General features: G+C 52.1%; 5 protein-coding genes across 5 annotated transcripts; 1 reads left to right on the plus strand and 4 right to left on the minus strand.

Annotated features, from left to right (window-relative positions):
* Window positions 1-548: 548 nt before the first annotated feature.
* Window positions 549-875, minus strand: H6S33_012347 (uncharacterized protein; the record flags this gene model as incomplete). The annotated part of the gene is made up of 1 exon (XM_044843688.1): window positions 549-875. One exon carries the CDS (start codon window positions 873-875, stop codon window positions 549-551), a length of 327 nt encoding a protein of 108 aa, XP_044694996.1.
* An 888-nt stretch (window positions 876-1763) lies between these two features.
* On the minus strand, window positions 1764-4431 carry H6S33_012348 (uncharacterized protein; the record flags this gene model as incomplete). Its single annotated transcript, XM_044843689.1, has 3 exons — window positions 1764-2607; window positions 2686-4072; window positions 4146-4431. 3 exons carry the CDS (start codon window positions 4429-4431, stop codon window positions 1764-1766), a joined length of 2517 nt encoding a protein of 838 aa, XP_044694997.1.
* Window positions 4432-5436: 1005 nt separating this feature from the next.
* On the minus strand, window positions 5437-6259 carry H6S33_012349 (uncharacterized protein; the record flags this gene model as incomplete). The annotated part of the gene is made up of 5 exons (XM_044843690.1): window positions 5437-5500; window positions 5566-5663; window positions 5762-5900; window positions 5998-6122; window positions 6173-6259. 5 exons carry the CDS (start codon window positions 6257-6259, stop codon window positions 5437-5439), a joined length of 513 nt encoding a protein of 170 aa, XP_044694998.1.
* Window positions 6260-8083: 1824 nt separating this feature from the next.
* H6S33_012350 (uncharacterized protein) lies at window positions 8084-9249 on the plus strand (the record flags this gene model as incomplete). Its single annotated transcript, XM_044843691.1, has 3 exons — window positions 8084-8359; window positions 8423-8670; window positions 8733-9249. 3 exons carry the CDS (start codon window positions 8084-8086, stop codon window positions 9247-9249), a joined length of 1041 nt encoding a protein of 346 aa, XP_044694999.1.
* A 1664-nt stretch (window positions 9250-10913) lies between these two features.
* H6S33_012351 (uncharacterized protein) lies at window positions 10914-12253 on the minus strand (the record flags this gene model as incomplete). Its single annotated transcript, XM_044843692.1, has 4 exons — window positions 10914-11057; window positions 11119-11414; window positions 11473-11941; window positions 12020-12253. 4 exons carry the CDS (start codon window positions 12251-12253, stop codon window positions 10914-10916), a joined length of 1143 nt encoding a protein of 380 aa, XP_044695000.1.
* Window positions 12254-12887: the final 634 nt, after the last annotated feature.

Raw genomic sequence — 12887 nt, forward strand, 5'->3', positions numbered from 1 at the left:
AGCTTAGATCACTTTCAATCCCTCGGACTGCGCCCAGGGATCAATAGTGACCTTTGCTCACAGAGCAAAATCAGGGACAGAGGAACAGAGCCTAAAGACTGCAATGGGCTTCTATTTATTCTCCCCGAAAGGGAGAGCCAAAGGATGAGGAGGAGATCACTCTCAATCCCTCGGACTGCGCCCAGAGACTGATAGTGATCCCTACCCCCTCCGTGAGAGTGCAGAAGCGGGGACGGGGAGGAACAGCCAACAGACCTAACGCAACTCAGGCCCCTCCTAGCTCCTAGGACAGAGCCCAAGAACCAGGAGAGGCCAAAGAAGGATCCCAACGTAACTCAGGCCCCTCCTAGCTCCCGGGCAGAGAGCCCAGGAACTAGGAGAGGCCGAAGCACGGTCCTAACGTAACTTAGGCCCCTTCCGATCCCTGGGATAAACCCAAGGACCAGAAGAGGCCAAAAGAAACGCTCCCCCACTCGGGGGCCAGCGCAAGTCAAGCTCCCCCCAACCCCTAAGCAACAGTGCGGGGTGGGTGCCAAGGGAGGGGGGACTTACGCCGGCCCACAAGGGGAGCCAGACGCCGGGGCAGGAGCCGCAGGGGCAGGAGCAGGAGCAGGAGCAGGAGCAGGAGCCGCAGGAGCAGGAGCAGGAGCCGCAGGAGCAGGAGCAGGAGCCGCCGGGGCAGGAGCCGCCGGGGCAGGAGCAGGCGGGGCAGGAGCCGCAGGGGCAGGAGCAGGCGGGGCAGGAGCAGGCGGGGCAGGAGCCGCAGGGGCAGGAGCCCCCCCTCCTACCACTGCTTCTGGCCCCCTCGCGACGGAGGGCCAGGGCAGAATGCCAGTGGCATTGGAGGGGGGGAGGGAGCCAGAGCACACAGCCATGCTGCTTGACTCTTAGTGGCCAGCACAGGACCACTGAAGAGCTGCTTGCTCCCTGAGGAAAGATGTTTGGTGGGGGGAAGAGCAGCGTTATATACCACTGCGTGATGGTGGCAAGCCTGGATTTTGGCCGACTTATTCTGGCTAAGAGTAATCTTGACCGACGAGATTTGGCCGACAGTAGGGTTGTTACTCGGTGGTTCACGGGCACCCTGGTGTATACTCAGCCATAGGATCTGGAAGTAGTTGTGCGAAGGGGTTATTGTGGGTTAATGACATAACGTATATGTACATGTAGCTATGTAGCCATGTACGGCTGTACGTGCTAGTTTATCCCTAATATAACTCCCCTCTAGCTCCTTTTGTTTTCATTACGGAGGGAGTACAGTTATCCTCCTATGTATGGCTAAGCAGCTAGATCCTTGGGTTCTGTCTGAAGGGTTGTACTAATGTCACCGCTATGTCGGCACTTGTCCGATCCATGACTATATAGCTAGTTGAACTATTTACCGAGATAATAATCAAGTTGCTTAACCATCCCGTCATACTCTCTTCCACTCAATCGGTCCTGCTTTCTCAACAGTTATTCCTAAGATTTCGTCGAGTGATACTTCATGATGCTGATCATTCCGAATAACAGTCCGCTACCCACTCACCCCACTTCTTCTTCCATGATACTATCCTCTGTGCCTATATCACTGATATTCATGGAGCTACAGATATCACAAGCCGTGTTTGGTATTGATCGGGAAGTTCCCCGAGGAATGAGATGAGAGGAGAAGCACAGACAAAGAACTCAAGTAAATAGCAGAACATGTATATATTATTTTACACATTTAAAAAACAACACGCCTGGATATCCGCGCAACAACAAAGCCCCCACGCTCCCCGCTAATAATCCGTCTTCAGCATCTTCTTCAACCCCGCCATCTTCTTCTCCGCTTCCGCCACCTTCGCCTGCGCAACCGCCACCTTCTCCAACAAGTACTCCATCCTCCCCTTCGGCTGCTTTGGTAACGGCCCTAACGCCTCCATCTCCTTCTCGGCCTTCTCAATGACCACCTCTTCCCCCTTCACGATCGCCTTCAAGCTCACCAGGTCCATCTTCGCCGTCAGCACTTTATCCTCCAGCAGTCGCTGGAACGCCGCCTGATATACTGGTCTCCCCGGCTTGATCGAGTACGGTCTGCCATTGTTGATCACAATCTGTATCATCTCCGCCTGCTCCAAGTTCTGGATCGGCTCCTCATCCAAACGGAACAGGTCGTGGATCACAACCTGATTAAACGGGATCTCCCCCTCCTGCGCAAGCGCCTTCACCAAGAACCACGCCTGCTCTGGTGCCCACGTGCGCTTCTTGCGGTATCCCGCCTCCTCGAGGAAGTAGAGCTTCAGGATCTCTGCGGCCGAGGTTTCGATGATCTCCTGTACGGCCTTCTTGGGGGACTCGCCGGTCTTGATGCGGCGGGCGAGGGACTCGAGGTCTGTTAGGCGGCCGCCGAGGGCTTGGATAGAGCTCTCGAGCTCGGAGAGGGCCTTCTCGTTGCCGTCGCCTGAGAGCTCGTCGTTGATGTGTTTTAGGACGAAGCGTTTTGCGGATTCGGGGGCGGCGTCTCCGAGGAGGATAGAGCGGAAGACGCGGTCGGGGAGGGACTTGGAGAGCGATTTGGAGAAGGTGGTGTCGTTGGTGAGGAAGATTACGTGGGCTACGTTTGCGGAGACGAGGAGGGCGGCCCTGCAAGTATTGGTATGTCTTTAGCTTATATTCATCACTGATTTAGTATGAGTAGAGTAGGAAGTGTGAGTATTTTACCAGTCAGCTAGTTTCTCATAGATGATACTGTTCCCCTCCATGTGCAGGAAGTTGTCAATGACAACTACAGGCCGCTTCTCGGGGTGAGTGCTGAGATACTCATCATCGCTCAACCCCATATCCTTCTCCGAGTCGCCCTTATCCTTCAGCGCAATCCTCTTCAGCGCCGTCCCCGTGTTCTGCAGGATCTTGTTAAACTGCGTTTCCAGCGTCTGGCTGAAACCCGCGGAGCCCCCCAGCGTTCCCTGTGCCGCAAGATCAAGGAGACTACTGATCGTGTTCAGCCATGAGAACACCGGCCAATATCCCACCTGTGCTGCGGCAGCAGCGATAGTTGCACTGTCGCCATGTGCCTCGTCAATGGGCTCACAGTCAATTACAAGTACGTTTTTACGACCTTTGAGGACTGTGTCGACGACTAGGTCTTTCTTTCCTGATCCGCGGGGGCCTTGGACTACGATGAAGGTTTCAACAGTCTCGCGCAGCCAGGCTTGCAGCTGGTTAACAGACTCTATCCGCTCATCCCAGACCGCCCACAGGTCGTTCATCGTCTCATGCTTCCGCCCGATCGGTAGCTGCCCAACCGTATACTTCTTCATCGCCACCCAATACGACGACTCCGTAAAGTTCAATGCCCGTGTGATCTTGGCCTCAATAAACCACGTCCTCACCGGGTCAAAGATCGCGACCGTCACCGCCGCCAATATCGCCGCCACAATCGGTATCACAATCCTTGGATGCGAGAACAGCCAGTCGCGGATCCAGTGCGCCTTCATCGTGCGCTCATACAGTATGCGCAACGTGACATCCAACTCCTTCCCCGTGGCCGTCTGCGTCCCCTTCGCCACAAACCCATGCAAGCAATTCCTCGCCGCCGTGGCCGAGCGGATCATCGAGTACTGTATCGTGGCGTAGTGCGGCAGGTCCTTCGATACCGGCGGCTGCGGGTGGATATCCACGATCTTGCCATAGCGGCGGAACAGCGCATAGAGCTGCTCCTGCGAGAGGGTGCCGTCGCCGCCCGTGAACTCGACCTTGATCTTTGTGGTGGGGAAGATGCGGAGGTCTTCGAGCCAGGGCTTGCCCTGCACGGCGTAGGCCTTGATGCGCGCGAACGGGGAGTACCAGGGCTTGATGGCCTGGTCCTTGAGGTGCTGGGAGATGGCGGCTTCGACGGCGATGGGGGATGTAGAGGTGTATTTGACGAAGGCGCCGCCGTCCTTGATGCGCGGGATGATGGCGGTGATCTTGAAGTTGTGGGGCGAGTCGGGGGAGGTGAGGGATGGGGGGATGTAGTGGTTGCGGATGCGGGACTCGAAGGAGACTTTGTCGAGGCGGGTGATGAGGTAGCGGATGTCGAATACGGCGGTCTTGAGCGGGAAGATGTCTGTGCGCTGCTAGTTAATACAATATAGCCATTGAGGGTGTAGAGTATAGCAGGTAATAATTAATCAACTAACTATCGAAAAACAACAGCCCTTCACCCGGCTCCAGGTCAATATACCCCGTCTTATTATACCCCACCGTACTCGTCTCCCTCACCCACGTCTTTGTCGCCGAACACTTGTTAAACTGCGCCCTCGCGGCCCCAGTACCCACTCCCTTTAGAATATCACATTGCTTCCCAGTTCCACGAGGCCTCTCGATGTGGATTGCCCGCGAGAGGATCGGGCTGCATTTTGTACTGGCAGTGACGGACTGCCGCAGGTACTGCTGGCGCAGGTGTGGCGTGAGTCGCCGGTACATTGTTGGTGATGGAGTCGGGCGAGGTCAATGATGGTTGTTGTTGCCCTTCAGGGACGGACGCCGGGGACGAGTGCTGGCTTGTGGTGTGGGTTGGGTTGGGTTGGGTTGGGTTGGGTTGGGTTGGGTTGGAGGATGACGTCGGCGGGGATGGGGCGCCAAGGATTGGTGGGTTGGCGTGCATGGGGAACAAGCTTTGGGGGAGGTGTTGGGGGTGTCTGGAGAACAAACAGTTTGTAGAGAGGGATATGTGCTTTATATGTAGTTGTAGATAAGTAAAGATTTGAGTGGGAAGCTTGACTCTTAATCTTGCCGTGAGCTCAAATGTCTACTTCCACTTCAGCATTGGCAATTAACTGTAGCTATATAGACACTCCTCTCACTGGTCCTTACCAAGGCCAATCTAGTACAAAAGCCCATTCTACCCTAAACATAAAGTAGATGCAATGGCCTTCAGGTACTGTTTAATATGAGCGCTACTAATTACGATAGCTGAGAGGGTAATGATCAGGATGCCCTATTTCCAAGTCGGCTCACAGATCCATGCTAGCTGGTCATTGACACCCAACTACCTCGATACTCACGTTAGAGGACAGCACCTACACATTCATGGCGACAACAACTCGATTTTTCAACTCTTGCCACAGCCCCACCACTTCCCCCCACCCCCCAAATACACCAAAGCAAACCAAAGCAAGCGAAACGAAAAGCCAAGAAAAAAAAACCCACATGTAAACCCATTCATTCCATTCCATTTTCCATACACGCACATCCTCACAAACCGAAAGCCAACGAACCCAAATACAAAACACACCGAACAAAAAAAGCACGAGCGAAAAAAAAAGAAAGAAAAAAGTCCATGGATGCTAATGCCTGTTGTTACAACGACGACGACGCCGGGCCTAGACGAAAAAATTGGCTCTGGTCATTACCCTTCCCCCCCTTCCCCTCTTCCCCCCTTCATTACCCTTCCCCCCCGGACATAACCTAATCTGACCAGCCCTCTGCCTACAAGGACAAGCTATAGGTGTATTCCTCCTCGATATTCTGCGACAGCCACAGCGAGACGCAACTATACACATCACCAGTCAGCAACCAAACCAAACCAACAGCACAGAGCAGGGCAAGAGCTCATACCTCAGCGCAATGAGCGAGTTCGCGAGCACATTCGCGACGCCAAAGTACAGCGTCGGCCACGGGTAATCAGGGACGATATAGCCCAGTATCAAGAAGCACTACAGCCCCATTCCATTAGCGACCACCCAACCCAAGCGACCAACCATCCACCACACCACCCCCAGGATCCAGAAAGAAGAAGAAACACAAAACATACCACCGACCCCGCCAGCCCGCCAGACACCAGCGCAAGGCCCATGAACAGCACCAGCTTCGCTTTCCACACCACGTCGCCGTCGCCGACGCTGTATGAGAATCTGTCTCCCGTGAGGCGCGACTTCTCAATCGAGTTGATTCTGCGCGCACACATTCATTAGCCCCTTTCTCTCCCCCAACTAACTCATCCAGCAACCACGAGTGAGCCCCCGGGGGGGGGGGGGGGCAGCAACATACATAAGCATTCCCAGCACGCTACAAATCAGCGGGATCCACTCCGGGAAGTGTATGTGTACATCGCTAGGGTTGTGAACCTTGCTACAGACGGCCGCGTCCACAAAGAACCAGAAGCCGAGCGAGAACTGCGTCTGTTAGCTAGCTCCCATCTAGGGGGAGGGGTGAGGGGACTGACGAGAGCTCCGGAGGTGTAGATGCCGGCGGAGCGGCATGTGGCAGAGGAGGGGAGCTTGGGGAAGGGGATGCGAAAGGGGTGCGACATTGTTGGTGTGGTCGGTGGTGGGTGTAGATGTGGTGGTTGTGGTGGTGGTGGTGGTGGTGGTGGTCGTGGTGGTCGTGGGTGGTGGGTTGATGGCGGGTTGGTATGAGGTCGTAATCGTGAGCTGAGGCTGGATGATGATGGGCGCCGCGTTGTGGTGGGTGCATAATGGTATTGTATTGTTGTGGGAGCCCTAACTTTTCTTGGCTCATGGGCTCTCACTCGGGGCTTGGGTCTGGGTGGTTCGTTGGTGGAGTGGTTCGTTGGCACGGGTTGGATCCTGATTTGTTACACAGCTTATAATTAGAGCCTGGCGAAGGAATAAGCATTGTAGACCCGTTTGGCATGTTACATAACACATGTAGTAAATGTGACGCTTGTATCGTTCAAAATACCAAAGGACTTCTGTTCATAATATCGTCCCGAGGCGGGCGTGGGTCCGAGTATTTTGGACACGGGTGGTCGAAATAAGGTTAGCGAGCAAAGAACAACGTGTTATTGGTTGTTTAAAACGTCACTGTACCTACATGTTGGCCAGCCCTAAATAAACCGTCATCCCCCCGAGTCCGTTCAACGTCCGAACTTCCCACCACGGAGATGGATTCTTTAGGCTTTGAATTTTCTACGTTACCAACGGCTTTAACGCGTCTTGAAACCTCTTTAGAAATACCTACGGAATCCTACTAGTAATTCAATCACGGGTTGGGACTATTGTTACCTGGGCATCGGCGATGTTTCCACCGTAGTGATAAGACGGACTAGAAATCACAGGCCAGACCGTTCTCGTCACAGTCGAGTCCGCTTGACAAAGGATGTGTCTTTGACACTATCTACTAATACTTGGTTAATTGGGTGAAAATCCGGGCCTAGTGAGTTGGTCGGCTCGAGGAGATCCCGAGGCCGCAGCCACCGTTATTCACGATTGGTCACTCGACTATTTTACACCGCCACAACTAACGGTTTCACTTGCATCGGGAAAAGCTCATATCTACCAACGAAGTGTGCCCACTTTGGGCATTGGGTTCAATGACGCTATAAATACATGGTTTCGCGGCAAAAGCCTTCCATGACCCTTGCAAATTCGTAGCCACGTCGCAAGCATGGATGATGGATAAAGCTTTGAGGTCTATTGCGGCAGGAGCATACGGGCGAGAGATTGAAGTTTGGATATACTACTCTGGAGGATTACTGTGTTCGTCCTCGGTAATCCCAAGATCTCTCATGGCCAGACTTTTCCCCGATATGCTTAATCTATCCTGGGAATTAGGAATACATTATATACATATACAGAGCTTCAGAATGCTGTTCAAACAAGCTTTTTCTTGGCACTTGTCTGCGTCTCTAGATACCTTGGTCACTCATGTTTGGCGTTCCCTCCATGCATGGCCCTTGATCCTGCAACGGGCATGAAATGTGGGAATATAATCGCTCAGCATCTTGAGCAACCACTGAGACAGAGCTCCAGAGAGACGATGGTCGCAAAAGGACATCCGGTACCACCACCATTCCTATTCTCGCTTAGACTTTATCCACTGATAGTGCTTTAGTGTAACCAAGTCATTTCCTCCCCACGCTTCTGCTGCTGGTATGCTGCTGTGCTGCTGTGCTGCTCCTACCTCTGTGATTGTTGTTGTACACACATGAGACGTCGGTCCCGAGGGCCATGCCAGAGACGGTTATTAGTAGTTGTTACACCGTTCCATAGTGTCCCACAGCTTTAAGAGGCGCCTCTGCTGCTGCTCTTGCCGGCCGTTGGAAATTATTTTCGACCATCAATCTTGGTAAACCTTTGTCCTATATCTCTGTACGACACTACTCAGTTTCAGGATGCATCTTCTCGCCGTCTCTAGAAAGTCACTGCTTGTACTCAGTGGCGTTGTTGTACTGGGAATCATTGATGTCTGTCATGCCGCAAATGCAACAGAAATCTCCTCAACTGGCTGCGTCGACAAAGCCGGATTCGAGAAATGTCTCTCAGACGCCGTTGATGCAGAGGCAGCTTGCATCAAGACCACCTCCAGCGATCCTAGTCTCATCGTGAGCTGTGGATATGGGAACCAAATCAACCAGATGAACTGCTACATGTCGAGTTGCTGGAACAAGGTATACCTTCCATCCCCATAATAACTAGTTACCTAGTAGCATAATTAACGCAACTCTCCGCAGATTTACTCCTGCGAATACTCCGCCTTAGCAGCCCAATATACTGCTGATCGCGGCCTCGTGACTCCAGAACCAATCCCCTTCTGGCCCGCCCCCGCAAATGCCCCCGGCGCCTGCTCCTGCAACATCGGGGAGGCCGTAGTCAACTCCACCCAGGTCTACCTAGAAAGCATCGGCTGTATGTCAACCTACTTGAACGTCCCCGACCTCTTTGGCTGCACCTGCTGCTCCTTCGACGGTGCTCTTTCAGCGTATGCATTTTTACCCCCCTTTATTCTCCCTAGTCCTACCTACTTAACTAACAGACGAAAAGCCTATACGCAATCTGCCCCAACAATAACCCCGACTTCCTAGGCTACGCAGACTACTACAAGGCACTGAAGGACTACGAGAGCCAGCTCAACCTCGGCACCTGCACCGAAGCCATCGCCGGCAACAACTGCGTCTCAAAATGGGGCATCGACCCTCCTGCGGGCGGGAAGTTCCTAGACCCCGACTCACTATCAAAGTCATTCGGCAACGACGCATTGTCGACCGTGAGCGGGACATTAACGGCGCCGCCGGGCGGGCCCACAATTACGTGGTCAATCCTCGGTGTAGAGTGGACAGTCACGGCCGCGAGCGCTGTGGCGGGGAGTAACACGGCAGCGGCGCAGACGACGGTGGTTACGACTACGAATAGCAAGGGAGAAACTGTCGTGAGTACGGGGACAGTGGCGGCGGCTACAGGGTCGGGGTCGGGATCGTCGAATTCGGCGGTTGGGAGGGGGGTGGTGAGCGGGTGGGTTGGTGTTGTTGTGGTTGTGGGGTGGGTGATGTGGGTGGTTTGAGAGTTGTGCTCTCTTTTACCAATACTAGCTCCGGCAGACCTTTATGTAGCTAAGATAGTTAAAAACTTAATTTTTCGACGAGAATAGCTTTCTTACGGACGATAATTAAAACGGCGAACCTGTTATGAGGCTTATGTCAAAATACAAACTATTCACCTGTAGCGTAGAAAGTCGAGTGATAATCCATGAAAAAGCCACTCCTTTTATCTCCACAACCCCGCTCCCGATACTCCCCGTGTAACTCTGGTTCCACAACAAAAATGAGCGACAATGTCTTTACTTGGAAGTTGATGAGATAAGACAAGTAACCCAGGGTAAGAAGGTCATATCCACGCCCCAGGACAGAAAGAGCAAAACCATACGCACCCAAACTCGCGTTGATATTTCAATCACATTTTTGGTATTCTTTTTTCCAGAATATTACAACTTGTTCTAAACTGGATTTAGTCACCAGTGTGTTGTATTGTTGTTGTGTTTTGTGAATCACAAATTATCACTCGGATTTCATCCGCTTTTGAACAGGTCGTAGTTTGAACTTTGGGTTAGGCCAACACTCACCTTTAAACCAGACGAGCGAGTAAGCAACCGTCCTGGTAGTCTTCAAGGAAAATAAGACTGTAGCAGATGATGGGAAATCACAGCGCCTGGACTGTTTTCGGCGGCAGGTATGGCTCGTTGAGGGGTGGGGGGGGGCTTCTGTATGGCTTCTCTTGGCATATTGGGACGCTGAATCCCATAGCTTCTATCACGAATGCATCATTTCCCAATCGTTCCTACATGCGCCTTGAAAGTCTCGAGCACCCATTCCCACCCGAACATTATAATACCGCCAATGCTAGGAACCACAATAGGAACAAGCTGCTTCATTCTCCAACGACTGCCTACATGTATATTGCTGTTATTAACTCCGTGGGCAAACTAGGCACTGGAAGATATTATTGAGATTCATGACAATGACAATAACGGAGCTATATATAGCGCGAGCTGGCAAAGAGATGACCGGTAACGTCACTAGCTACACTCAATCCAAGCACTACAACGCATAAGTTCTTCCACGATGAGCCTCGGTGTCAAGACGAAGCCACGGCCATTACCATTACCATTACCATTACCTCCCTCATGCTGATAGATACACATGTCTGGATCTCAACAAACACGCCTCTTCCAAGCACCATAAAGCACCACCATTCAACACCATTCACCGCCAATCACTCGCCAGCCAGCATCCCCGCCGCCAAGAACCCAAAAGCTTAACCTCACCTCCAACCCCCCAGTCCAATGCCCAGCCCCCCAATCAGCCTCATCCCCACATGTTCACCGCCCACCCTGGGTATCCCGCGCAAAAACAAAAACAAAAAGGCATAGCATATATTATTCCATTTACTTCTTATCACCCATGCACATGAAAAAGACCAAACCACCTTTCACCCCACAGCTACTATAAAAAACAAAAATAAGAATATAAAAAAAAAATGATACAAAAAGTTATAATTGTTTATGATGACGCCCGAACAGAAACAAAAAACACCGACAACCATCTTTTTTTTTTGTGCCCCTTCCCCTCCCCCTTCCCATCTTTGCCTCTTCTACTCTATCCCAGTTTCACCCGAAACCCACAACGCACAATACCTTCTATTGTATGTATGTTTATTCTTTTGTCAGATTTATGATCTGGAGGCATCCCTCATGCTCTGCGAACTTGCGCTCGTGATTGGGTTGCTGACTGGCAAGACGCCGGCCTTAGCCTGGGTCTGCTTGACCTTTGCGAGCGCATAGACAATTCCACTCAAGAAACCGATACCGATAGCCTATAAGGATCTTATTAGCCCAGCTCAATTAAAGCCATATGAAGGGGAAGAAAGAACATACAGTAACACCGGCGAAAGTAACTGGAGCGTCAAAGAACACCAGCCCAGACAAAGCAATGGGGAGCTTGTTGAGCGCTCCAACCATGGAGTAAGTGGTCGACGAAGTAACACGGACACACCACGCAGAGGTGTACGAGATGAATACCGACGAGAGACCAGAGAAGATCATGGCGAGGATGAGGCTGTTGCGGCGGTCCTCGGGGAAGTTTGCGTTGATGTTTGTGTATGACCAGTCCTCAAGGAAGAGGGAGCAGACAAGAAGGACAGGGATGGAGAGGAGGTTGTTGTAGAACATAGCTATGGGAGGTTAGTTTGGTTACGGATTCCTGCATTTGCAATGTGGGAGATGACATACTATCGAAATCCTTGAAGTTGGTGAGCTTGATCCTCTTGCGCATTCCGAGCACGTAACTGGCAGAGGACAGGCAGTTGACGAGAACCCAGATGTATCCAGCGTTCAAAGTGCTCAACTGCTCCGCGGCCTGGGCACTGCCACCGTATGAGCCCAACGCAGCGCTGATATCGGCCCACGCAGCGACGATACTGGACACAACCATGAGTCCGAAGGAGAACAGAGCCATTCCGCTGACGGAACCGCCGAACCACAAGACCTCACCATAGGCGATCAAGATGATGGTAAGGTTCTTGAAGATGGTGTACACGGGAATGCTGAGGAACTGAAGAGCCTTCGAGGAGGTGTAGATCATAGTGATAAGGAGAAGAGAGATAGGGAACCATTTGCGGGCCTCGTCGGCATTGAAGTCGCGGTATGTGATTATCTTTGCGGATTTACAGAATTGGATCGCGACTACGCATACTACGTTCTGTAATGAGGATACTTGTTAACATCCTGATATTTTGATATTGTACGCAGATACGGGGAAGGGGGTATAACTACTAACCTGGATACATAGCAGGAAGAAGTTCAGATTAAAATCGACTCCTCCAAGGACATACTTGTTCGTCACGGTCATGAGAATACTCGCCGCGCAATAGGCCAAGATGGGGATCAGAGGGTTCGAGGGAGCCGCTGGGGCCGCGTGGTTGGCCGCGTTTGGTCGTGTTGGGATAAAGGGTTTATCGGAATCATCCCCCATATCGACGCGGAAGGAATCTTGTTTCTCCTTTTCAGCCATTGTTGCGGTAGTGCTGGTGTATCGTTAAGCTGATGGGTCGAGGAGAGTGTTAGAGCACAGGTGAACGAAGGACTGTGTTCAGAGGGGAAGGAAGGAATGAATGCCTTTTGGTTGTTGGTGAGAAAGGTTGTAGTAGGATAGGGCGATAGGATAGCTAGATATGTATGTAGGGGGGTGTTGGCAGTTTTTAGGGTAGGGCTCAAGTTGCTGGGGGGGAGCGGTGGTAGGTTGGAATAGGAGGTCAGAATAAGCCAACCAAGATAGGAGAGAACAACTGGTTGTATGGAGATTTACTGGTTTATCTACGCTAGGTGTGTAGATACTCTACTCTTTACCTAGAAGGGCCAGATGAAAATAGCAGAAAGACGAAGATCAGGGAGAAGAGAAAAAAGAATATTCCCTCTCTCAAACTGGGACGGAGATTTGTTACTGCCGTTACACTGTTACAAACATACAGGGGAGGGGTGGATACGACTCGGAGGAGGGAAAGCTGACGCGGAAGGGAAATTTCGTGCTGGCAGCCCACCACCCGAGACCGAAAAACGGAAAGGGATAGATAAAGGGGGGCGCTGTGGCGTGCATATCCAATCGGCAGGGGGCTGTGGTCGACAATCTACGAATACATGTGGCTTGA

Source organism: Morchella sextelata (genome assembly GCF_020137385.1).
Source record: "Morchella sextelata strain SCLS chromosome Unknown scls_8, whole genome shotgun sequence".
Taxonomy (NCBI): Eukaryota; Fungi; Ascomycota; class Pezizomycetes; order Pezizales; family Morchellaceae; genus Morchella; species Morchella sextelata.